Source organism: Macaca mulatta, chromosome 19 (genome assembly GCF_049350105.2).
Source record: "Macaca mulatta isolate MMU2019108-1 chromosome 19, T2T-MMU8v2.0, whole genome shotgun sequence".
Taxonomy (NCBI): Eukaryota; Metazoa; Chordata; class Mammalia; order Primates; family Cercopithecidae; genus Macaca; species Macaca mulatta.
The window spans coordinates 21712904-21737766 of NC_133424.1; the positions used below are offsets into that span (position 1 = coordinate 21712904).

Here is a 24863-nt window from a genome sequence, read left to right on the forward strand (position 1 = left end):
ATATCTGCTCACATCTTAACAGAGAGTTGATACTTAGAGCATTGTAAGTGCAATTACTGTCAAATAATCTTGTAGAAAATATAAGCCTTTAAAGTGAAGGAGACTATGTATTCTGAGGAAAAACACTACAAATGTAAAGCGGGTTATAGTGCATTTACTTGTATCACAGATCTTATTGTACACATTTTATACTAGAGGAAAACCCTGAAGCAGTTGCCCCAACTTTCTTCAACATCAAAAATTTATATTGAAAAAAAATCCAGCAAATGTAATAAATTTGAAAAAACTTTTTTTCCCAAAAACTGTACCTTAGAAAACACTGAAGAGTTTATATTAAGATATATTTTTGCATATGCAATATGTATAAAAAATATTTAATTCAAAATTGAGTCTATATAAATATCAGAATTTACAGTAGGAATAACTAAGACACAAACATTTCAAACATTAAAGTGCTGAGTATAGAAAATAATCCAAAACTAAAGTTGTTAAATTATTTGTATATAACTGTTAAGAGAGTAGAAGATATTTTGCTGTCATATTCAAATTGTACTTTTTATTTTATTTTATTTTTGAGACAGAGTCTCACTTTGTTGCCCAGGTTGGAGTGCGGTGGCACGATTTTAGCTTGCTGCCGACTTCGACTTTTGGGTTCAAGCAGTTCTCCTGCCACAGCCTCCTGAGTAGCTGGGAATACAGGCATACACCAGCACGTCTGGTTAATTCTTTTATTTTTTATTTTTGTATTTTTGGTAGAGATGGGATTTCACCATTTTGTCCAGAGTGGTCTCAAACTCTTCACCTCAAGTGATCTGCCCACCTCAGCCTCCCAAAGCATGAGCCACTGCACCCAGCCCAAAGTATACTTTAAAAAGTACACATATAAAAAATTTTTGAAAAGCAAATTACAATGTAATTCAAGTATCAGATTCGTGCTGTTTCATTGTTCCTATTCACATGTGAAAGCATGTGATCAATTATTGCTGCATCACATATAAAAGACTCATTAGATGGAAATTATAGCCTCTTCTATAAAAAAGGACGTTAAAATGTTAAGATGCTTGATGAAAATCTAAGTGAAGAGGCTCTTTGTGGTTAACTTACTGAGTGATGTATGAGGTCGATGTTCAGAGTAATATGCTTCTGTATTATAATGATAGAAAATATTTTTTAGTTAAAAGTGAATACTAAAATTGCAAATTATTTTAGTGATTGAGGTTTTATGTCATGAAATGCAGTATATTTTAAATTTTTAAAATTATGTGTAAATTTGATTTTAATTATTTTTTACCATGTTAAGACTATTGTACATTTAATGAAGCATTATTATGCCACCAACTTTAACCTATCTGATGTTACTCAAGGGTGTAGGTAAATGATGGTAGCAATATACTATCTGGTAACATTATATTGGTGGAATAGCATCTCTAGTAATCTCTTTTGCCAGTAGCTTTAACCGGCAGATAAGTTAATATTGTTTGCATAGGTTAAATATTTATCTTTTTTTGTTATTTAAGTTTTTTTATTTTTTTTTGTGAGTACATAATATGTGTATCTATTTCTGCAAATCTGGCATATTTTGATACAGGTATACAATATGTAATAATGACATCAGGGTAAATTATGTAGCCATCACTTGTAACATTTATCTTTTATATTACAGACAACTCAATTATACACTTTTAGTTATTTTAAAGTGTACAATTAAATTGCTAATGACTGCATGGTTATTTTTGTGGTTATAAAACATTATATAAAGTATAAATAAACTCATTTCTGAGTCTTAAATATTTTCAATTATTTGTAATATATTTTTCTTTGAACATATGGCCTCTCTGCCTGCAAACACACACAGACGTTTAGTTTTGATTTACATAGAGTTAAATATACACATATATTGCTCTAAAGGTAAATCTTAGATGTAAGAAAATTATACAGTTATTAAGTGTCTTTGTGTGAATACACCTATTTTTTGAAGAAAAGAGCAATACTGGAACAAAAGGAATCATTTTAATAAGGTTGCTAATTTACTAGAAAACAAAAACCCTCAAAAAGGCTGAAAGCAAATCTATGCTGTCTTTTAATTGAATTTATTACTGTAAAATTTTATGGCTTGTGGTTCAGAATCTCCCCATGCAACTTCTCTGTATTTATTTGCCTGGTACTCATGCTAGACCCTTAATTTTTTTGTGTGTTTTCTATATATTTTTTGTTGTATAGTTTATGAAGTATTCATTATGTGAGCTGGTCAGAGATTATAATAAATTTTATAAAATTGAGTAATGCGTACAAGGTAATTTTTAGATATAATTCAACTATTAGTGTTTTTATATTTAGTTGGGACATTCCATTTTGTTTTATTAACTGGAGAACCCTATATAAGCATTTTTTTTTTAGGTTATTGCTTCTTTCACTTTTATAAGTGACAAATTTATTGAGTCAATTTGTTCAGGTAAGTACTAGGGAGACTTCATAAGTCATGAGGATTTTTTATATATAAATGTAGCAAACAAATATGAAAGTACCTCCTGTGTCACAGATGCTCCATAATAAGCCAGAAACATTCCTGCTGGAGTTAGTTTGTATTTTCAAGTCAGAGATAAAAAATATCCATGGTAAAGAAATCTTCATATGGCGAAGGCATTTTTTTCTAGGCTGCAAAGCTGACTCTCGCTGAATTTAAAGAGAAATTTTGCTTCTCTTGTTTCTTAACTATCCTGTTTCGTTTGTGTTATGTGTATTCCAAGGTTGTACACATTACAATGAACTACAGTCCTTCTTTTACTGTGTTATGGCAACAGTTTTCTCACTATTCATTTCACATGGTACTTTGTAGGTTCTAATGAGAAAGTTTTGTTTTGTTTTGTTTGAGGTGGAGTTTCGCTCTTGTTGCCCAGGCTGGAGTGCAGTGGCACGATCTCTGCTCACTACAACCTCCACCTCCCGGGTTCAAGCGATTATCCTGCCTCAGCCTCCTGAGTAGCTGGGATTACAGGTATGCACCACCACACCTGGCTAATTTTGTATGTTTTGTAGAGATAGGGTTTCTCCATTTTGGTCTGGCTAGTCTCAAATTCCCGGCCTCAGGTGATTCGCCCAACTCGGCCTCCCAGAGTGTTGGGATTGCAGGAGTGAGCCACCGCACCTGGCCGAAAGTTTATTTTTTACTGCACTGAAAAAGTGGTTTTAACTGGAGAATTTGCTTATCAATATAACTTTTGGATTGCTAAAATACGAGGCACACATTTTTCATGGGTGAGAGAATTACATCACTTAGCATTGCTTTTCTTTATCTGTAAAAGAAAAATATTTATATGTTTATTTATTTTGAGATGGAGTCTTGCTCTTGTCACCCAGGCTGGAGATAACCAAAATCAGATCTGAACTGGAGATTTAGACATGAAAAACTATGCAACAGATTAAGAAATCCAGGAGTTAAACCTTTAAAAAAACTAATAAAATAAACTACTAGCTAGATTAATGAAGAAAGAAGATCCAAATAAACACAATTAAAAATTACAAAACTACAAAAATTACACTTACCCCACAAAAATGTAAATAACAATTGAAGTCTACCATGAAGATCTCTATGCACACAAACTAGAAAATCTAATAGAAATAAATAAATTCCTGGACAAATACATCCTGCAAGATGAAACACAAGAGAAATTAAACTCCTGAATAGACCAATAACAAGCTTCACAATTAAATTAGTAATAGCTTACCAACCAAGAAAATCCCAGGACCAGAGAGATTTACAGCTGAATTTTATCAGATAAATAAAGAAAAGCTGGTTCCATTTCTTTTAAAATTATTCCCACAATTGAGAATGGACTCCTCCTCGAAACATGTAAGAATGGCATCATTCTGATATCAAAACCTAGCAGAGATAAAAAGAAAAAACTTCAGGCCGATATCCTTTGTGAACATTGATGAGAAAATTCTCAACAGAATACTGGCAAATCAAATCCAGCAGCACATCAAAAAGCTAATCTACTATGATCAAGTAGGCTTTATCCCTGGGATACAAGATTAATTACACATATATAAATCAATAAATGTGATTTATTACACAAGCAGAACTAAAGATAAAAGCCACAAGATTATCTCAATAAATGCAAAAAAGCTTTCAATAGAATTTAACATTCTACATGTTAAAACCCTCAATAAACCAGTCATTGAAGGCACATACTTCAAAATAATGAGTTATCTGTGGCAAACCCACAGCCATAAATGGACACAAGCTGGAAACGTTTCTCTTTAAAAACTGGCACAAGGAAAGGATGTCTTTTCTAAACACTCCTATTCAACACAGAATTGGAAGTCCTGGCCAGAGCAATCAGGCAAGAAAGAAAAAAGGCATCCACACCAAAAGAGAAGACATCAAACTATCTATGTTTGCAGACAACATAATTCCATATGTAGTCTCAGCAGAAAAGCTTTTTAAACTGACAACTGCAGCAAAGTTTCAAGATACAAAATAAATGTACAAAAATCAGTAGCATGCATGTACAGCAACAACCTCCAAGTCAAAAGCCAAATCAAAAACACAATCCCATTTACAACTGCCACAAAAGCAGTAAAATATCTAGGAATACAGCTAACCAGAGAGGTGAAAGAGCTCTATGAAAAGAATAACAAAATGCTGCTTAAATAAGTCAGAGATGACACGAACAAATAGAAGACTATGCTATGCTCATGGATAAAAAACAGATTAATATCATTAAAATGGCCATACTGCTCAAAGAAATTTACAGATCCAATACTGTTTCTTTCAAACTACAAAAAAACATGCTTAACAGAACTGAAAAAAAACTTTTTAAAAACTTATATGAAACAAAAAGCCTAAATAGCCAAGGCAATCTTAAGAAAAAGAACAAATCTGGAGGCATTATATTACCCAACTTCAAACTATACTACAGAGTTACAATAACAAAAGCAGCATGGTACTGGTGCAAAAACAGGCACAGAGACAAAAAAACAGATTAGAGAGCCCAGAAATGATTCCATGTACCTGCAACCATTTGATCTGCAACACAGCTGACAAGAGGAATGTGAAAAAATCCCCTATTTAATAAATTGTGCTGGAATAAGTAGCTAGCACTGTGTAGAAGATAAACTGGACCTCTTTCTTTCACCTTATACAAAACATAAACTCAAGATGAACTAAGGAGTTAAATGTAAACTGGACCACTTTCTAACACCATATACAAATATCAACACAAAACAAAATAAATTAAAAACTTGAATATAAACCTTAAAATTGCTAGGTGTGGTGGCTCACACGTGTAATCCCAACACTTCAGGAGGCTGAGACAGGTGGATCACCTGAGGTCAGGAGTTTGAGACCAGCCTGATTGGTGAAACCTCATCTCTGCTAAAAATACAAAAATTAGATGGGTGTGATAGCACACACCTGTAGTGTGTATCTCCTTGGGAGGCTGAGGCAGGAGAATGGCTTGAACCCAGGAGGCGGAAGTCACAGTGAACCATTGTACTCCAGCCTGGGTGACAAGAGCAAAACTCCATGTCAAAAAACAACAACAACAAAAATAAATAACAACAACAAAAAAAAAAACACTTAAAATTATACTAAAAAAAAATCCTAGAATAAAACCTAGGAAATACCATTTTAGACATAGTAACTGGCAAAGATTTCATAATGAAGATACCAAAAGCAAAAATTGACAAACAGACCTAATTAAACTAAAGAGCTTCTTTACAGCAAAACAAACCAACAAAAACCTATCAACAGGGTATACAAACAACACACAGAATAAAAGAAAATATTTGCAAACTATGCCTCTAACAAAGGTCTAATATCCAGAATTTATAAAGAACTTAAACAAATTTACCAGAAAAAAACCTCATTAAATGTAGGAAAAAAAACATGAACAGATGCTTTTCAAAAGACATACATGTGGCTAAAAAGCATATGAAAAAAATGCTTATCACTAATTATTAAAGAAATGCAAAGAAAAAACCACAATGAGATACCATTTCGTACAAATCAGAATGGCTACCATTAAAAAGTCAAAAAATAACAGATGATGGCAAGGTTGAAGAGTAAAGGGAATGTGTACATACCACCAGTGGGAGTGTGAATTAGTTCAACCATTGTGAAAACCAGTGTGGCAATTCCTCACGAACTAAAAACAAAATTACCATTTGACCCAGCCACCTCATAATTTGATATATACCCAAAGATATATATATTATTCTATCACAAAGACACACACACATGCAAATTCACTGCAGCACTATTCACAATACTAAAGACACAAAATTAACCTAAATGCCTATAAATGGTAAATTGGATAAAGAAATATGGTATGGGTAGGCAGGGTAGCTCACACCTGTAATCCAACACTTTGGGAGGCTGAGGCAGGTGGATTACCTGAGCTCAGGAGTTTGAGACCAGCCTGAGCAACATGCCAAAACCCCATCTCTAGAAAAAATACAAAAAGAAAAATTAGCCAGACCATGGTGGCTCGTGATTGTAGTCCCAGCTACTTGAGGGGGTGAAGCAGGGCCCAACTGCTTGAATCCAGGAGGTTGAGGCTGCATTAAGCAAGATCACGACACTCCACTCCAGCCTGGGTGAAAAAGTGAGACACTTACTCCAAAAGTAAATAAAATAAAAGATTTAATAAAAACAAAATATGGTACATAAACATCATAGAATAATACATGGCCATATAGAAAAGATTATGTTCTTTGCATCAACATGGATGAAGCTGGAGACCATTATCCCCAAAAAGCAAATTCAGAAACAGAAAATTAAGTAAATGTCATCATTTTAAAGTATGAGCTAAATAATAAGAACACATGGACACACAGAGGGGAACAACAGACACAGGCCTAGTTGAGGGTGGAGGGTGGGAGGACTAAGAGGATGAGAAAACAGACCTGTTTGGTGCAATGCTTAGTATGTCAGTGAGAAAATAATCTGCACACCAAACCCCCATGACACAATTTTACCTATATACGAACCTGCATGTGTACCCCTGAATGAAAAATAAAAGTTAAAAGGAAAAATCTCCATGAGTGGAGGAGAGTGCAATGTAAGTGGAAGGATTGGTTTGTGTCACAGATAGTGGCTCAGGCACAGCTGAATTCTGATTTATTTGTGTCCATGCAGCAGAGGAGATCATGAACAGGTGGTCCAGAACCCTAGATTGGTGGAGAAAACAGGTTGCTGCTGCAGATTCAGTGTCTAGGGGTGGGGATATGCCAGGAAACTTTTTTTTTTTTTTTTTTTTTTGAGACGGAGTCTCGCTCTGTCGCCCAGGCTGGAGTGCAGTGGCCGGATCTCAGCTCACTGCAAGCTCCGCCTCCCGGGTTCACGCCATTCTCCTGCCTCAGCCTCCCGAGTAGCTGGGACTACAGGTGCCCACAACCGCGCCCGGCTAATTTTTTGTATTTTTAGTAGAGACGGGGTTTCACCATGGTCTCGATCTCCTGACCTTGTGATCCGCCCGCCTCGGCCTCCCAAAGTGCTGGGATTACAGGCGTGAGCCACCGCGCCCGGCCTGCCAGGAAACTTGTAGCAACTTTTCTAAGTTTTTGTCAAGAAATGCTAGGATCAAAAATGCTATGGTGAAATTCCTGAGGGTGGTGTCTAATCCTGAGAGGGATGTTGACACATCAATGTCTAGTGTGTGTATTTGCGAATGGGTGGAAATCCTGTGATGGCAGCTGTGGGAAAAGCGGGTCAGTCAACAGAGCTCCTGTCCTGTAAGTTTTCAGTTGTCTCTCACCCTGGGAGGAGACCTGGAATCACAGGACAATGGGCAGTGTGACAGTCTCTGCCCATTGGGAGAGCAGAGCCTCCCATTCCCAGACACCCAGAGTTCCATTCTAAAACAGGCTCCATGATATCTTTTTTTCTGGCACCCAGAAAAAGATATTGGAGTTTGCTGAACACCAAGCAATCCTCCAACACCAACTTACTGTCTAACATTTGAATTCTGACACCAGCAAGAGTCAGCACAGACCCTGATTCAGGGCTCAGTCCCACATTGTCCTCATTGCAATTGCCAGTCACAAACCCCATGGCTCCATCTATACTTCTGAGCTACTGTTTAAAAACTGGGGACTCCCATAACCTTTCTCAAGTTCAATAATTAGAACTTGTAAATGAGAATGAGACAGAGCTACTCACAGACCTCAGCAAAACACTGTTTACCAGTTTAGTATAAAAGATACAACCCAGAAAAAGTCTAATGGAAGAAATGCATAGAACAAAAAAGAGATGAGGAAAGAGGAAGCACATAGATAATGTTGATAAATAGCTAAGATTAATAAGATTCTGCATCCTTTGTGTTCTCCAGAAACAATTTATGGAAAGAAACACTCTTCCCATCATGACTTAGATGGTGCTGACTTTTCTTACCTATCACACAGCCAGATAAACACTCTGCACATTTACTTCTTTTTCTTAAAAAAAAAAAAAAAAAAAAGGTTGAATTTGTCTTTAATTTTCAAAATAAAATACTTCTTTTTCAAACTTTACTTGTTTATTCCTTTTCCACTGGCTCCTAAACTTGAGCTACTCTCAGTCCGAGTCAACATACAACCCTATTTTATGTCCCTCCTAAGAATATGCTGACTTCAGGGTAAAACATTCTCTGATCTAGAATCTGATTTTTTCACCCTCCATTTGCCATTTCCCTTTCACCTTTTTTCTAATCTTGTTTGCTCCTCCCTATGAAAGAAAGCACTTGCCTGCCTAAACTTTGCAATATTTAAAGATCTTATAGGTAGTACTTCTTGTTGTTGCACTATTCCTTTGAAATTCAAAAATTTTAAATACATCTGACTTTATTTTCATTTTACAGTCTAGAAACTGCCTTAAAACAGTAACAACTTCATCTTCAGTAAGACCTTCCCAATCTTCTTCCAGCTTAGCCTTAACTGCACCTGCCTGTGGGTCCCCAACTTTCCAGGGCTTTGTAGCTTCTCTCAGTATAAAGGCTTCTTTCATGGCTGGGGTGAGCAGGCTGGGACATCTTCAGGAAAGGCTCCTCAGAAAGAACTAATTGGGCCTTTAATAATCTCTTTCTGCAGGCTCAGTATTAGCCTTAGCTCAGAGTCACAGGGCTCAAGCTTTAATTTTCATTTCAGAGTTATTCACTTGGTTTTTGAAACTAAGTGTTTAAAAAAATCCAGCAAAATTACTCAAACACAGTGTTCACATAAGTGAAGGAAATTTTCAGGTGCTTACATCTCATACCTCAATAAGAAAAGCAAAAGTATCTATTCCTTTCAGACAATAAATGTATTATTGTATTTTTCCCTTGAAAACTAAGTAGTAAACAATTAGTCATATGGGAACACTTATAAGGATGTACCAAGTTTTGTCTCATAAAATTTAGCATGAAACTCAGAAATCAAGATAACAGGATATAGAACAGAGATATTCACTGTCACAAATATACCCTGCAAAAAGAGGAGCTGATATTTTCATGAATCCATGTAACTCACATAGTATCTACCAAATTTTCTTGTTGCGATGTATTCATTTTCTACAGCCAAAATGGAAAAAAGATTTTATTTTTTTTTCTCCTTGGTAGCATTCTAAAAGCGAAACCTTGGAATTTGGTTTGAAATCATCCAGGCATAAACAATAAACCTGAGAAAATTCCTAAACTCACACTGGGAAAGAAAATAGTAAATGAGGGGTAGGCACAGTGGCTTGCCCTGTAATTCCAGTACTTTGGAAGGCCAAGGCAGGTGGATCATTTAAGGTCAGGAGTTCCAGACCAGGCTGGCCAGTATGGTGAAACTCCATCTCTACTATAAATAGAAAAACTAGCCAGCATAGTGGCAAGCACCTGTAATCTCAGCTAGTCAGAAGACTGAGGCAGGAAGGTCTCTTGAATCCAGGAGGTGGATCTTTCAGTGAGCAGAGATGGCACCACTGCACTCCAGCCTAGACAACACAGGGAGACTTCATCTCAAAAAAAAAAAAGGTACATGAGAATTTTTAATAAATGGAATATATGACTAGATATAAGGTTTTTTTCTGAATCCCACCTTTTTTATGACCTTTGTATATATTTTCTTTCTTTTTTTTTTCTCGGACAAGGTCTCGCTCTGTAACCCAGTACAGTGGTGCTATCTCGGCTCACTGCAACCTCTGCCTGCTGGGTTCCAGCAATTATCCTGCCTCAGCCTCCCAAGTAGCTGGGACTACCGGTGTACACCACTGCACCTGACAGATTTTTGTATTTTTTTGTAAAGATGGGGTTTCACTATGTTGCCTGAGCTCAGGTCTCCTGAGCTCAGGTGATCTGCCTACCCTGGCCTCCCAAAGTGCTGAGATTATAGGCATGAGCCACCATGCTAGACTCCCTCTGTAAATATTTTCTTACCTTTCAAGCCCTACTAATAAAATGCAATTTACAATTAGAAAACTGAGAGGTCAAAGTAAGTGAAAACAAATATTTTCATGGTGACAAAATGAGTAACTGGCAGTGCTGATCAGAAAACAGATGCGTCTGACTCATGTGTCAAGTCAGGCCATCCAATCACTCGACACATTCTCCCATCCCATCCTGCTCCCTTAAGTGCTCAATAACTAACCTCTTAGGACACACTGCACTATGTCTCAGTACTACCACAGGTGCATTTTACTTCGTAAGTTCTTGCACCATCTTACTAGGGTCATGGTTATTTTTTAACTTTTGGGATACTATTTTTTTTAATTCACAAATTTGTCACTATTTTTCTTTCACTATATATTTTTTCAGTATTTCTCTGCCCCCTTAGAGAATCCAGGGGGCAGAAATTATTTCTGTTTGCCCCTCAATACCAGAATCTGATTGGCTGACCAGCAATATGTCTCCAAGGAATGGAAGCTGGGTTGGGTGGAGACAATCAATGTTTCAAGGGATTAGCATTTTTTTTGGGGGGGGGGAATGTAGTCTTACTCTGTTGTCCAGGCTGGAGTGCAGTGGCATGATCTCGGCTCACTGCAACCTCCGCCTCCCAGGTTCAAGCGATCCTCCTGCCTCAGCCTCCCCAGTAGCTGGGATTACAGTCACATGCCACCATGCCCCCGCCAATTTTTGTATTTTTAGTAGAGATGGGGTTTTGCCAAGTGGGCCAGGCTGGTCTCGAACTGCTGACCTCAGGTGATCCACCTGCCTCAGCCTCCCAAAGTGCTGGGATTATAGGCTTGAGCCACTGGACCCGGCCAAGGGTTAGCTTTTCAAAGGAAGAGTACACAAGACTTCTCTCAGCAACAGGGCATTCACTTACTCCCTTGAGAGGCTAAACTCTAAACTTCAGGTTGTGCTAAAGGAGAATATGACCCAGGAGCTGATATCCACTAGATAGTCTAGCAGGCATAATCATGGTGGGTATCTTGGTTTATCTCCAGACAGTAATGAAACCTAGGACCAGGTAAAAATACTGAAGGGTGGCTGAGAGCACATCATCTCATAAAGTTTCCAAAGGTAAACCTTGATCCAAAAACATTCTGATATCCCTGTGCCCAGAGAAGATAACAGGAAAAGAGACACTGAGATTTTTTACAACACAGTGTCAGGGGATTGTTCTTTGCTTTCTTCTCATGGAAAATATTTATGAACAGGAAACAAATCTTTAAAAATGTGCCATCCAATGTTTTTGTCAAAAAATGATTAATTGAAATATGTTATCGGAGAGGCGTGGTGGCTCATTCCTGTAATCCCAGCATTTTGAGAGGCCAAGCCAGGTGGATCACCTGAGGTCAGAAGCTGGAGACCAGGCCAACATGGTGAAACCCTGTCTCTACTAAAGATACAAAAAATTACCTGGGCATGATGGTGGGTGCCTGTTATCCCAGCTACTCAGGAGACTGAGGCAGGAGAATTGCTTGAACCAGGAGGCAGAGGTTGCAGTGAGCCGACGTCATGGCATTACAATCCAGCCTGGGCAACAAGAGTAAGACTTCATCATATACACACACACACACACACACACACACACTACACACAGAGTGTGGTATAAAAAATGTACACTAATTGACAAATAGGTGATAATATGAATTAGAGCGGGGAAGTTGGCATTTGGGATTGTCAGAAGAAACTGGAAATTTCGTATTTTACTGCAAGTCAAAGTTAGGCTGAAGAAATTAGGGTGGGGGGTAGACTTGAGACCTTTCTTGGGCCACATGAGAAAAATGCAGTAGAAAATTGGTCCCCTGTAAAGTATGAAAATAATTAAGTGGGAGGCAATTAGACTGAGGAGGCTCTAGTCCCTGGAATCCCACTATTAAAAAAATCTAACTCAAATGCAATTTTTTGGTAAATTATTATATTGGTAGAAATAAAATTCAGGCTTAACAAACTATAAACTGCCAGTTAACCTCTGAGTACATAAACAGATTGAACACCTTGATTGAACAAATTAAGAAACTATTTAACTGTACCTAACCAATTATTGAATTCAGTTTTCTTCATCATGCCCCTTATAAAAGTCTTTTCTCCAAGCTCTTCCCATGAACCACAAACTACAAATTATTGCTGGGTGCTCTTCAATTATTCAATCACTCTTTATTTAAATTATTTAATATGTTTGTAGTTACTCCCATAAATTTTTAATAGGAGAAAAAATAAACTGGGAATCCCAGAGACCAAAGCTCTTTACATTCATGAACCCAACATGCTGAGTCAGAATTCTTTCCTGATGATCCTCCCATAGTCCCTGTATGGCAGGCCAGGCCTCACTAATGCAGGCCTCCGTAACAACTGTTTCAGTACTGACCGAGTAGTTAAGTTAAATATTAAAAGCTGAAAGAGTCAGTGCCCTTATACAAAGGCTGGAATGTAATAAAGAGCCCACCAAGAGTTTTGCCTAGGCTTTTCCTGGGCCTTAAAGCATGATCAAATAACGAAGGAATTCTTAACAGGACTCTTTTAGGACTAAACACATTTTATTGGGGGCCTGAAGAAACTCCCCAGGCCTCTACAAACAAGTTTACTGGAGTCCAAAGGAACTCCCCAAACCTTTTATGATTTGGCAGGAGACAATATAAAGGTAATCACCTGAACAACTGGACCCATTTAGGTAAAGTAAACTTACTGAGGCTCTAGAAGAAGGTCTTTCAGAACTCAGATCTTATAGATTAAAAGAAGTTAATCACTTATGTCTTTAGATGAATGCACACGTACATGTAGACATATAGCTTAGAAAGTATATAAGGGCCAGAAAACTTTGTAATTTTGAGTTGGTCTGGCAATAATTTCCAGGCCTTCTGTCTATAACCAGTTACAGAAAACTCTCTTCCTCTTTAGTTCATCTGCATCTCCTTATTGGGCCGCGAGAAATAGCAGCCCAACCCTCAGTTTGGTCCAGGAACACAGGCAGAATCTGGGAGAAGTGAGGCGCTATGGGTGCAGAGCTGCTCAGAGAGGGCTCCAGGCCAGGGCACAGTCACTGCACAGGGAGGAGACAGGACGCCTGGGGTCCCAGCTATCAGTCCAGTCATCATCTTATGGCTGAAGGGGACTGATAGCCGAGCTAGGCAAGGAGAACTTGGGGCCACAGATTGTGGCACTCACTGCGGGGAGGACTGAGTCCCACTACAGCCACTTTTGAGCACTTCCAACCAGCCTCTCCCTCTCTCAGTTGTCTGACCTGGCACTCTCACCATATCTAGGCTTCCAGGGAATCTTGGCATCTTAGCTGTGGATCTCTCGATCCCTGCAGGTCACAGAGGAACAGAGGCTGGGCCACTAGGAGCAGAGGACACAGGGCAGCGAAGACAAGACCTGGAGCTCCGACTGCAGCAAATGACAAACCTGGAAGCCATCCTGTGGGCGCCAGCTGCATGCATATAGGACAGTTCCCAGCCCAGCATCTCTGATTAGATAATGTTTTTTTTTTCCTTTTTTTTTTTTTTTTTGAGATGGAGTCTCACTCTTTCGCCCAGGCTGGAGTACAGTGGCGCAATCTCAGTTCACTGCAAGCTCCGTCTGCCAGGTTCACGCCATTCTGCCTCAGCCTCCCCAGTAGCTGGGACTACAGGCGCCCACCACACCTGGCTTTTTTTTGTATTTTTGGTAGAGATGGGGTTTCACCGCGTTAGCCAAGATGGTTTCAATTTCCTGACCTCATGATCCGCCCGCCTAGGCCTCCCAAAGTGCTGGGATTACAGGCGTGAGCCACCGCATCTGGAATCCTGATTAGATAATGTTTAAAGCCCCGCCCTCACAGGCCCTGAGTGACAAAAGATGTGATCAGATACTGGGCTGAATTAAAAGTTGTGACAGCCTAGGCTGCAGCCTTCTCAGGCAGGGCTTCCTCACTGAGCTGAGGCAGGCCCACCCCAGAAGGCATTTGCATTTAACCTTTTGGGTACTGTCATATGCATCTATAAGTATTATATGGCTAGTCAAAAACAAAAACAAAATAATAACAATTACTTTAAAATTTCAGCTTTTAGGCCTTTACTGGCTTCTGGTCCTTTGAGCACATAGCCTGAGATTTTAGAAAGGAGGCAGTCCTCTGAAATAATACGAGCCATAAGTGAATTTTAAATTTTCTAGTAGCCAAACATTAAAAAAAAGAAATAGGAATTAGCTGGGTGTGGCAGTGGGCACCTGTAGTCCCAGCTACTTGGGAGGCTGAGGCAGGAGAATGGCGTGAACCCGGGAGGCGGAGCTTGCAGTGAGCCGAGATCTGGCCACTGCACTCCAGCCTGGGTGACAGAGCGAGATTCCGTCTCCAAAAAAAAAAAAAAGGTAAAATTGATTGTAATAATTTAATTAACCCAATATATCTAAAATACTATTTTAATTTATGAACAATGTGTAATTACTAATAAAGTATATATGTATTTAGAACTAAGAAACCAACTCTGTATTTTGCCTTTCCAGCACATCACATTTCAGACCCAGTCAAATTTCAGGCACCCAGTAGCCACACATGACCAGCAGCTGCCACATTGAGTACAGCTCTTATATCATCATTGGGGGTGAAAGGCCTGAACAATTTTTTTCTGCCAGAAGTGAAACAGCAGCCTCTCCCTACCAACATCTCTGTTCAGTTCCAAGGGCGGAATGGATAATGGCCACAGAATGGGTAGAGGGCAGCAGGAATAAAATAACCAGAGATACACCATTGCTGGCTTCCTGTTGTCCATCTTTCTTCCAGAAATCAGACATTGAACAAAGGCTGATGGGGCCACAAGAAAAGACAACTCTTACGTCTTCAGATCTGTCCACAGTCTTGACCTCTAATGTTTAGATATGAAGAAAATAGATTAGAGGCAAACTTATTTTGCCATTTAACCTTGATCCTAATGGTCAGGCTGGTATCTGATTTCTTCTGTGGTGTGGGTGACTGTGTGAGTATAAAAGCACCAATCACATGCATACGTGTCTACGTGAATTTTTGCATTAATCAACATTATCTTACAAGACATCCAACTTTAAATCAAAGGAAAATCCCAGTACCTTTAGGGTACCCACTGTTAGAAGGTAACTAGTAATCAACCTGTCATTGAACCCTGGCATTCTATCTGCACTGGATGCGTGTATTAGCTATTGCTGCATAAGAAAATATCTGAAACTTATTAGCTCATAATTAAGATGGTCAGTCACTTAGGCTGGGCTCAATGGGGCCATTCTTCTGGTCTCAGCTGACCTCTTTCAGACATGTATCGTCAGCTGCTTGTTGAGTAGGCAGCTGTGTTTCAGGGGGAGAGCTTTTGCTTCTGCATCTGTCAACAGGGACACCTTGTGTCCTGTTCTCATAACATCTTATCCTCCAGCTGGCTAACATGGGCTTTTTTCATGGAGATGGCAGCATTCTGAAAGAAAAGTAAAAGCATTCAAGACCTTTAAGCCTGGGCCCCAAACTAGCACACTGTCATGTTCACAGGTTTCTACTGTCCTGAGCAAATAAGACCAGCCAGATCTAGGGTTTGGAAAACAGATTCTGAATCTCGATGACAACAGCTGTAAAATCACTTGGCAATGGGCACGGATACAGAAGGGATGAAAAATTGCTACAATTTTTGCAATCAGTATTACTCTGTTTTTTTTTCCCCCCATATGTGGTTTATAGAACTCTTCTACATCAAGAAACCTGTCCAAAGACCTACAGCTACTAAGTGACTGGGCTGAGACTCAGAATCAACTGTGTCTGACTCCAAAGCCCATGCACCTCCACAGACCAAACTATAATATTAAAGTAGCTGTCACAAAACCTTGATATCCTGGAGAGTGACACTTCTAAAAAAGAAGTCAAATTCCTTTTAGATTTGTGCCCATACAGTACCGTTTATTATCGGTAATAATCCTGTAAAGAAATTGCAGAAGCACATGGTAGCTCACACCTGTAATTCTACCACTTTGGGAAGCTGAGTTGGGAGAATCACTTGAGCTCACGAGTTCAAGTGCAGCCTGGGCAACACAGTGAGATTCTATATCCATGAAAAAATTTTAAAAATTAGCGAGGCATGATGGTGCATGCCTGTAATCCCAGCTACTCGGGTGGCTGGGGCAAGAGGGTTTCTTTAGCCTGAAAGGTCGAGACTGCAGTAAGCTATGATTGGTTACAATACTGCACTCCAGCCTGGACAATAGTGAGACACTGTCTCTGAAAAAATTGCAGAAGCATTTTTAAAGGACATAGAATAATCTGGGAAAATACCTGAGGAATGAGTTTAGAAAATCAAAGCCCAGCAAGACATTATTTATTTCTCATCATAAAAAATATTAGAAGGTTGGGCATGGTGACATGCCTGTAATTCCAGCACTTTGGGAGGTCAAAGACAGGCAGATCAGCTGAGGTCGGGAGTTCGAGACCAGCCCAACCAACAAGGAGAACCCCTGTCTCTACTAAAAATACAAAATTAGCCTGGCGTGGTGGCACATGCCTGTAATCCCAGCTACTTGGGAGGCTGAGGCAGGAGAATCACTTGAACCCGGGAGGTGGAGGTTGCAGTGAGCCGAGATTGCAACATTGCACTCCAGCCTGGGCAACAAGGGCGAAACGTCATCTCAACAACAACAACAACAACAGCAACAACAAAAAAAGAAAACTGAAAACTTTTCAAAGAAAAAAACTTTAGAGAAATCAAATTTTAAAAAGCTTAACGAAGCAAAGACTGATTTGCAAATTTAGATTTAGAGGATTTAGAGTAGGCTCAGAGGGACTCCAGCACAGCCACACTGTGAAAAAAGATTTATAGAGAGAAAAAGCAAAGTGACATACAGAAAATGGGAGAGAGGTGCAAAAACAGCCAGATTGATTATCGCTTGAGATTTGCCTTATTTGAACATGGTATGAACAGTTGACATTCTTTCATTGGCAAAAACATAGTGATTGGTACAAGAATGGGTTACAGGCTACTTACATATCCAGTTAGGTTTTCGTTAACTCTGTACAAAAAGAACCTATTAACCAAAATTAATCATGAAAGGGGGCAGCTTTAGGCTATAACTAATTTAACAATTCCTTTCCTTTGTTATCTTCTCAGTTTTGAGAGGTAGCAATAGCTAACTAATACACGCATCCAGTGCAGATAGAATGCCAGGGTTCGATGACAGGTTGATTACTAGTTACTTTCTAACAGTGGGTGCCCTAAAGGTACTGGGATTTTCCTTTGATTTAAAGTTGGATGTCTTGTAAGATAATGTTGATTAATGCAAAAATTCAAGTAGAATGTATGCATGTGATTGGTGCATTTATACTCACACAGTCACTTACACCACAGAAGAAATCAGACACCAGTCTGACCATTAGGATCAAGGTTAAATGGCAAAATAAGTTTGCCTCTAATCTATTTTCTTCATATCTAAACATTACAGGTCAAGACTGTGGACAGATCTGAAGACATAAACAGATGAAAGCCTTGATTTAGATAGCTTTTCTCACAGATCAAAAATCAAGACATTTCTGCTCTCATGACACTCTTAGTTCACACTTTTTTTCTTGTGGCTCTACAAACAACAGCAGTAAAAAACAGGTCTCTTGTATGCACCCATGGGGCATGCTTCTATATGTAGAGGATTTGGCAGTCAACCTTATATATGAACAGACTTATCCCTTGATAGGTAAAAGATTAAGAGACAATATGGGTGAGAAATTTTAATAGGATACTTGTTGCCTCATAATATCAAAAACAGAATATTGATTAATTTTACCTATTTCTTTTTTTTGATGTTTGGCTACTAGAAAATTTAAAATTCACATATGGCTCAGATTTTGTTTCAGAGGACTGCCTCCTTTCTAAAATCTCAGGCTATGTGCTCAAAGGACCAGAAGCCAGTAAAGGCCTAAAAGCTGAAATTTTAAAGTAATTGTTATTATTTGGTTTTTGTTTGTGACTAGCCATATAATATTTATAAATGCATATGACAGTACCCAAAAGGTTAAATGCAAATGCCTTCTTGGGTGGGCCTGCCTCAGCTCAGTGAGGAAGCCCTGCCTGAGAAGGCTGCAGCCTAGGCTGTCACAACTTTTAATTCAGCCCAGTATCTGATCACATCTTTTGTCACTCAGGGCCTGTGGGGGCGGGGCTTTAAACATTATCTAATCAGGATGCCAGATGTGGTGGCTCACGCCTGTAATCCCAGTACTTTGGGAGGCCTAGGCGGGCAGATCATGAGGTCAGGAAATTGAAACCATCTTGGCTAACGCGGTGAAACCCCATCTCTACCAAAAATACAAAAAAATAGCCAGGTGTGGTGGCGGGCACCTGTAGTCCCAGCTACTGGGGAGGCTGAGGCAGAATGGCGTGAACCTGGCAGACGGAGCTTGCAGTGAACTGAGATTGTGCCACTGTACTCCATCCTGGGCGAAAGAGTGAGACTCCATCTCAAAAAAAAAAAAAAAAGAAAAAGAACAAAAAAAACATTATCTAATCAGAGATGCTGGGCTGGGAACTGTCCTATATGCATGCAGCTGGCGCCCACAGGATGGCTTCCAGGTTTGTCTCTTGCTGCAGTCGGAGCTCCAGGTCTTGTCTTCGCTGCCCTGTGTCCTCTGCTCCTAGTGGCCCAGCCTCTGTTCCTCTGTGACCTGCAGGGATCGAGAGATCCACAGCTAAGATGCCAAGATTCCCTGGAAGCCTAGATATGGTGAGAGTGCCAGGTCAGACAACTGAGAGAGGGAGAGGCTGGTTGGAAGTGCTCAAAAGTGGCTATGGCGGGACTCAGTCCTCCCCGCAGTGAGTGCCACAATCTGTGGCCCCAAGTTCTTGCCTAGCTCGGCTATCAGTCCCCTTCAGCCATAAGATGACTGGACTGACAACTGGGACCCCAGGCGTCCTGTCTCCTCCCTGTGCAGTGACTGTGCCCTGGCCTGGAGCCCTCTCTGAGCAGCTCTGCACCCATAGCGCCTCACTTCTCCCAGATTCTGCATGTTCCTGGACCAAACTGAGGGTTGGGCTGCTATTTCTCGTGGTTCAATAAGGAGATGCAGATGAACTAAAGAGGAAGAGAATTTTCTGTAACTGCTTTTGAGGAGAAACTTCCTTAGTTAGCTTTACCGTAAGATCTCCAATGGGTATATAATTGCAAGAGTTTGAAGGAACACTTCCGAGTGTTGAGATTATAAACCCAGTGTCCAAGGCCCTGAAGTGTTGCTGCAGTGTAAATGGCACAGACTCAATCCTTGGGCTCTAGATTATACAGAGTTTTGCTCTTCTCAGTCCGTAGATTATTAAAAGCTTTCCTTACCTGGTGAAAACATGCTTTGCCATAAAGCATTAAAGCCTTGCTACATTTAGTCATATTAGACTTCAGTAGCAGAAGACACCTGGGATTCTATTATCAGGTGCATAAGCCATCCAATGACTATTTTATAAGGGTCAACACATTTTTTCACCCTAAGTGGATCTGACTGTCACCTGAAATTACAAAAGAAATTCAGTCAATTTAGTTAGCTTTGCTCAATACTATTGTATCTGTAATACCATATTTAACAGCTTTACAACTTGTCTAGTGAAATAAATGATAAAGACTTTTTCAGAAACGTCCCATGAGAAAAAGATATATCTTAATACTATTTTAGCTGTGGTTATAACATCAGGCTTCTTGCATAAGAAAGCTTTTATACTACAAAAGTGTGCATTAAAAATGACAATTAACTGGGAGGTCGAGGCAGGCAAATTACTTGAGGTCAGGAGTTTGAGAGCAGCCTAGCCAACATGGCAAAACCTCATCTCTACTAAAAACACAAAAATTAGCCGGGCATGGTGGCGTGTGCCGGTAGTCCCAGCTACTCAGGAGGCTGTTGCAGGAGAATCGCTTGAACCTAGGAGGTGCAGGTTGCAGCAAGGCAAGATTGCACCACTGCACTCCAGTCTATGTGACAGGGCGAGACTCCGTCTCAAAAAAAAAAAAAAAAAAAAAAAGGCATTTGAACAAAATTTCTGTATAAATGTTTAAATGGCTCATCAGATAGCAGAAATGTACATGAAGTTTTAATTGTCTTCTCAGAATTATAACCTATTTTAGTAATTTAGAAGTCACCCCACCACACACACATTTAATTTATACTTAAATTATTTTATCCTTTCTGTGATGAGTAACAAAATGCATAACTTTTAATAATGGACACTTTAAGAACTCAGGAATGAACAAGTGGCTATGTTCTCCATGAATCCACACATAACATTAAATTTATGTCCTCTTAAATACAAGGTTTGTTTCTCCAACTTAGATGCATAGCACTGGCAACAGAGGTTATCACAGTTAACTTGATGTGGACCACAGTTTATTTAAATGGCATATCTAAAAAAAATTAGTACTGGCTGGTTCAGCATAAAAATGTGGCAAAGTATTTTTCTGATATTCAACTAATTTTCATCTTGCCTGGGTTAGCAGTTTAATAAGAGTCAGTTTCTTCATTTGAATTCTCACAATTCTTTCCCAATCCAAAAAATACAGTCCTAAAATTATCAGAAACCTGTACTCAACTTGTCTGGGCCCTTTCCATCTTTTTGTGAACTTTCTTCTTCTTTCTTTTCTTTGAGATGGAGTCTCAGTCTGTCACCCAGACTGGAATGCAACGGCATGATCTCGGCTCATTGCAACCTCTGCCTCCTGGGTTCAAGTGATTCTCCTGCCTAGCCTCCAGAGGAGCTGGGATTACAGGCACATGCCACCACACCCGGCTAATTTTTGTATCTCTAGTAGAGACAGGCTTTCACCATGCTGGCCAGGCTGGTCTCCCAAAGTGCTGGGATTAGAGTTGTGAGCCACCATGGCTGGTCCTTTTTGTGAACCTTCTTAAAGACACAATACTTGGATTTTGTATGCTTTTGAAGTTAAAAAAAAAAAAAAAAAAACTATATCAGAATTAAACCACTAATTGTGGAAATTACTTAAAATGGTTATAACAAATAAAAAATTGATTATATCTGTGGTCTACAATAATGTATCATAACAACCATAATTATAACTATAGCATATATTAGATTTTTGAAAATTTCATACAATTTTGGATTATTAAAATACAAGTTGGCAAAGGTCAAACATCATTTTTTTGACCTTCTTAACACTCGCTGATATTGATGTTCCTCCAGCATTACAAAACACATTAAATGATAAACTATTTTTGATTACGGATTTTACTATTGAAGAAGATATAGTTCTTATATATACCACTAAATCTAACAGAAAAACTATCACATGCTTCATTTTGGCTAAACTGGATGATACTTTCAAAACTGTCTTCATTTTTTAATTAATTATATACGATTCATGCCCCTGTTGGATCTGAAGATTCTAAAATAATCTACTTATTTATGTATTAATGATTGGAAAAGGTAATGTACCTTATAAATCCTTATTTGAAGATCTGGTGGCCTTTGCAGAGGAAAATAGATTTCAGTTGAATCCCAAAACGATGACAGATTTAGAATTAGGTGTAATCAAGTCTTCTAAAAGTGAATTTCAAAATGTTACAAATGAAGTTTGGTTTTTCCATTCAGACCAATGCCTTTTATGGAAAATTCAGATGAGTGAATTTGTTATACAATATGGCAACAATGAAAACTTCCGTTTTAAAATGTGTTATTTGCCTGCATTGGCATTTCTTCCGGCTAATGACATTCCAGGAACTTTTAATAAATTAAAGCCACATTTGCCTCAAGAAGCCAATGAAGTTACTGACTGGTTCAATAACAATTATGTACACAGTAGAGTAAAATGACACTTAGTGTTTGTTTGATCACCAGAATTGTTTTGTAGTTCTATATTGAGTTTATTGAGGACATTTAATACTATTCTCCAGGCCGGGCACGGTGGCTCAAGCCTGTAATCCCAGCACTTTGGGAGGCCGAGACGGGCGGATCACGGGGTCAGGAGATCGAGACCATCCTGGCTAACACGGTGAAACCCCGTCTCTACTAAAAATTACAAAAAACTAGCCGGGCGAGGTGGCGGGTGCCTGTAGTCCCAGCTACTCGGGAGGCTGAGGCAGGAGAATGGCGTGAACCCGGGAAGCGGAGCTTGCAGTGAGCCGAGATCTGGCCACTGCACTCCAGCCTGGGTGACAGAGCAAGACTCCGTCTCAAAAAAAAAAAAAAAAAAAAAAAACTTCTCCAAAATGGCTATACTAATTTACATTCCCACCAACAGTGCACAAGGGTTCCTTTTTATCCACATCCACTTGTTATCACTCGTCTTTTTGATACGAGCCATTCTAACAAGTGTGACACGATATTTCATTGTGGTTTTAATGTGCATTTTCCTGACAGGAGATATTGAGCATTTTTTTTTCATATATATGTTGGCTATATAGCTTCTTTCGAGAAATGTTTGCTCAGATACATTGCTCATATTTTAACGAAGTTATTTTTCTCGCTATTGAGTTCCTCGTATATTGTGCATATTACCCCCTTTTTAGATGCACGGTTTGCAAATATGTCCTCCTAATCAGTTCATTATTTTCACACTCTGTTTAATTGTTTCTAGTTTGATGCAATCTTATTTGTCTACTTTTTGCATTTTTTTGTCTGTGCTTTTGGGGTCTTATCTGAAAAAATCATTGCCCAGACCAATGCCATGGAACTTTTCCCCTACCTGTTCTTCTGAGAACATTACGGTTTCAGGTCTTATGTTTAAAACACCAATTTATAGTCAGGTAATTTTTGTATATGGCATAAGATTGAAGTTTAATTTCATTCTTCCGCATGTGGATATTCAGTTTACCCAACACCATTTATTAAAGACTGTCCTTTCCCAATTGCTCTTGGCACCTTTGTTGAAAATCAACTCACCATAAATACTTGAGTTTATTTCTGGGCTTTCTATCCTGTGGCATTGGCTGATATATTTTTGTTTATGTTGTTGTTGTTGTTGTTGTTTTGGCAGTACCATGCTCTTTTGATTGCAATAGTTTTATATTTTGAAACCAGGGAGTATGAGGTCTCCAGCCTTGTTGTTTTTGCTTAAGATTGCCTATTTGGTGTCTTGTGGTTCCATATGAATTTTAGAATTTTTTTTTATGAAAAATGACATTGGAATTTTGATGGAGATTGCACTGAATCTGTAGATTGTTTTGTGTAGTATGGGCATTTTAACAGAATTAATGCTTCCAGTTCAAAAACACAGGATATCCCTGCATTTGTTTGTGTCTTCTTCAGTTTCTTTCAACAATGTTTTACAGTTTGAACATAGAGGTCTTTCATGTCCTGGTTAATTTTATCTCCAAGTATTTTTATTTTTTGGTACTATTGTAAATCAAATTCTTTTCTTGATTTCTTTTCTAGATAGTTTGCTATTATAGAAATGCTACTGATTTTGTACATTAATTTGGCATCCTGAATTTTTACTGAATTCACATATTACTTCTAACTAATACACTTCCTGGATTGGGATTTTTTTTTTTTTTTCCCTTAATTGAGGTAGAGTCTCAATCTGTCTCCCAGGCTGTGGCAGTGGTGTGATCTCAGCTCATTGCAATCTCTGCCTCCCAAGTTTAAGTGATTCTCCTGCCTCAGCTTCCAGAGTAGCTGAAACTGCAGGTGCCTGCCACCACACCTGGATAATTTTTGTATTTTTAGTAGAGAAGGGATTTCACCACGTTGGCCAGGTTGGTCTCAAACTCCTTGACCTCTCAAGTGATCTGCCCACCTTGGCCTCCCAAAGTGCTGGGATTATAAGCATCAGCCACCGTGCCCAGCCTGGATTGGGATTTCTATTTCCTTCTCCTAATTTAGAAAGTTTTCTGCCCATTATGTTTTTGAATATGTTTTCTGTTCTTTTTTCTCTTTTCCTTCTGCTAGCGTAATAATGTGATAATATTCTGCTTGATGGTGTTCCGTAAGTTTCTTAGACTGTTGGCGTTTTTGTTTCTTTTTATTTTTTTCCAGTTTTCTCCTGAAGCACAGAGATTAAGAGCCAGTGCTCCAGCAGGGACTGTATAATTTGGGCATTGTATATGTAGTACAAACCTCTCCTTGGGAAGAAGCTGGTGTTTCCTTCCCAAGTATAAGATTTTGTGCTCAGTGTGGAGTGAGTGTATCTCCACTTTTCCTAAGTGTTTTAATTTAGATAATTTTTCAGTTGCCCACTGTTTGAGAATCTTTCAACTGGATTCTGGCTTTCTCTAGGGGAGAACTGATCAGTGTGTAGGTGTTTACTTGGTGTATTCTTGGGAAGAGGGATATTCAGGAACCTCCTGTTTCTCCATTTTGCTGATGTCCTTCATCTCTGATAATTTTTATGACATTTATTGTAAATTTTACTTCTTTGAATATTGCATGTTATTGTATTCCTGTAACTCTTCTTGAGCTTTGTTCTAGAATGTACTTAAGTAACTTGTGAACACTGACCTTTTCAGCCTTAAAGACTTGTTAGGTTGAAACCACAGCATTGTTTAGTCTAGAACATACTTCTGACTACTTCACCTGA

At 38.9% G+C, this 24863-nt stretch overlaps 1 protein-coding gene and 1 long non-coding RNA gene across 3 annotated transcripts in view; one reads left to right on the forward strand and one right to left on the reverse strand.

Annotated features, from left to right (window-relative positions):
* LOC693665 (zinc finger protein 429) overlaps window positions 1-14561 on the forward strand; it is a 43790-nt gene extending 29229 nt beyond the window's left edge. Inside the window, exons 4-5 of one of the 2 annotated variants that reach the window (XM_077978638.1) lie at window positions 2873-2995; window positions 13699-14561. In XM_077978638.1, the coding sequence (XP_077834764.1) occupies window positions 2873-2979 (107 nt within the window). In that variant the 3' untranslated portion in view covers window positions 2980-2995; window positions 13699-14561. Of the gene's footprint in view, window positions 1-2872; window positions 5264-13698 lie in introns of those variants that run through there. The other variant, XM_077978637.1, reaches the window with a different exon arrangement.
* LOC144336922 (uncharacterized) lies at window positions 717-20234 on the reverse strand. Its single transcript, XR_013409354.1, has 3 exons — window positions 19680-20234; window positions 11802-11918; window positions 717-3880 (listed from the first exon to the last, which is right to left on the reverse strand). It is a non-coding gene; the product is annotated as an uncharacterized LOC144336922 (long non-coding RNA).
* Between the last annotated feature and the right edge of the window lie 4629 nt (window positions 20235-24863).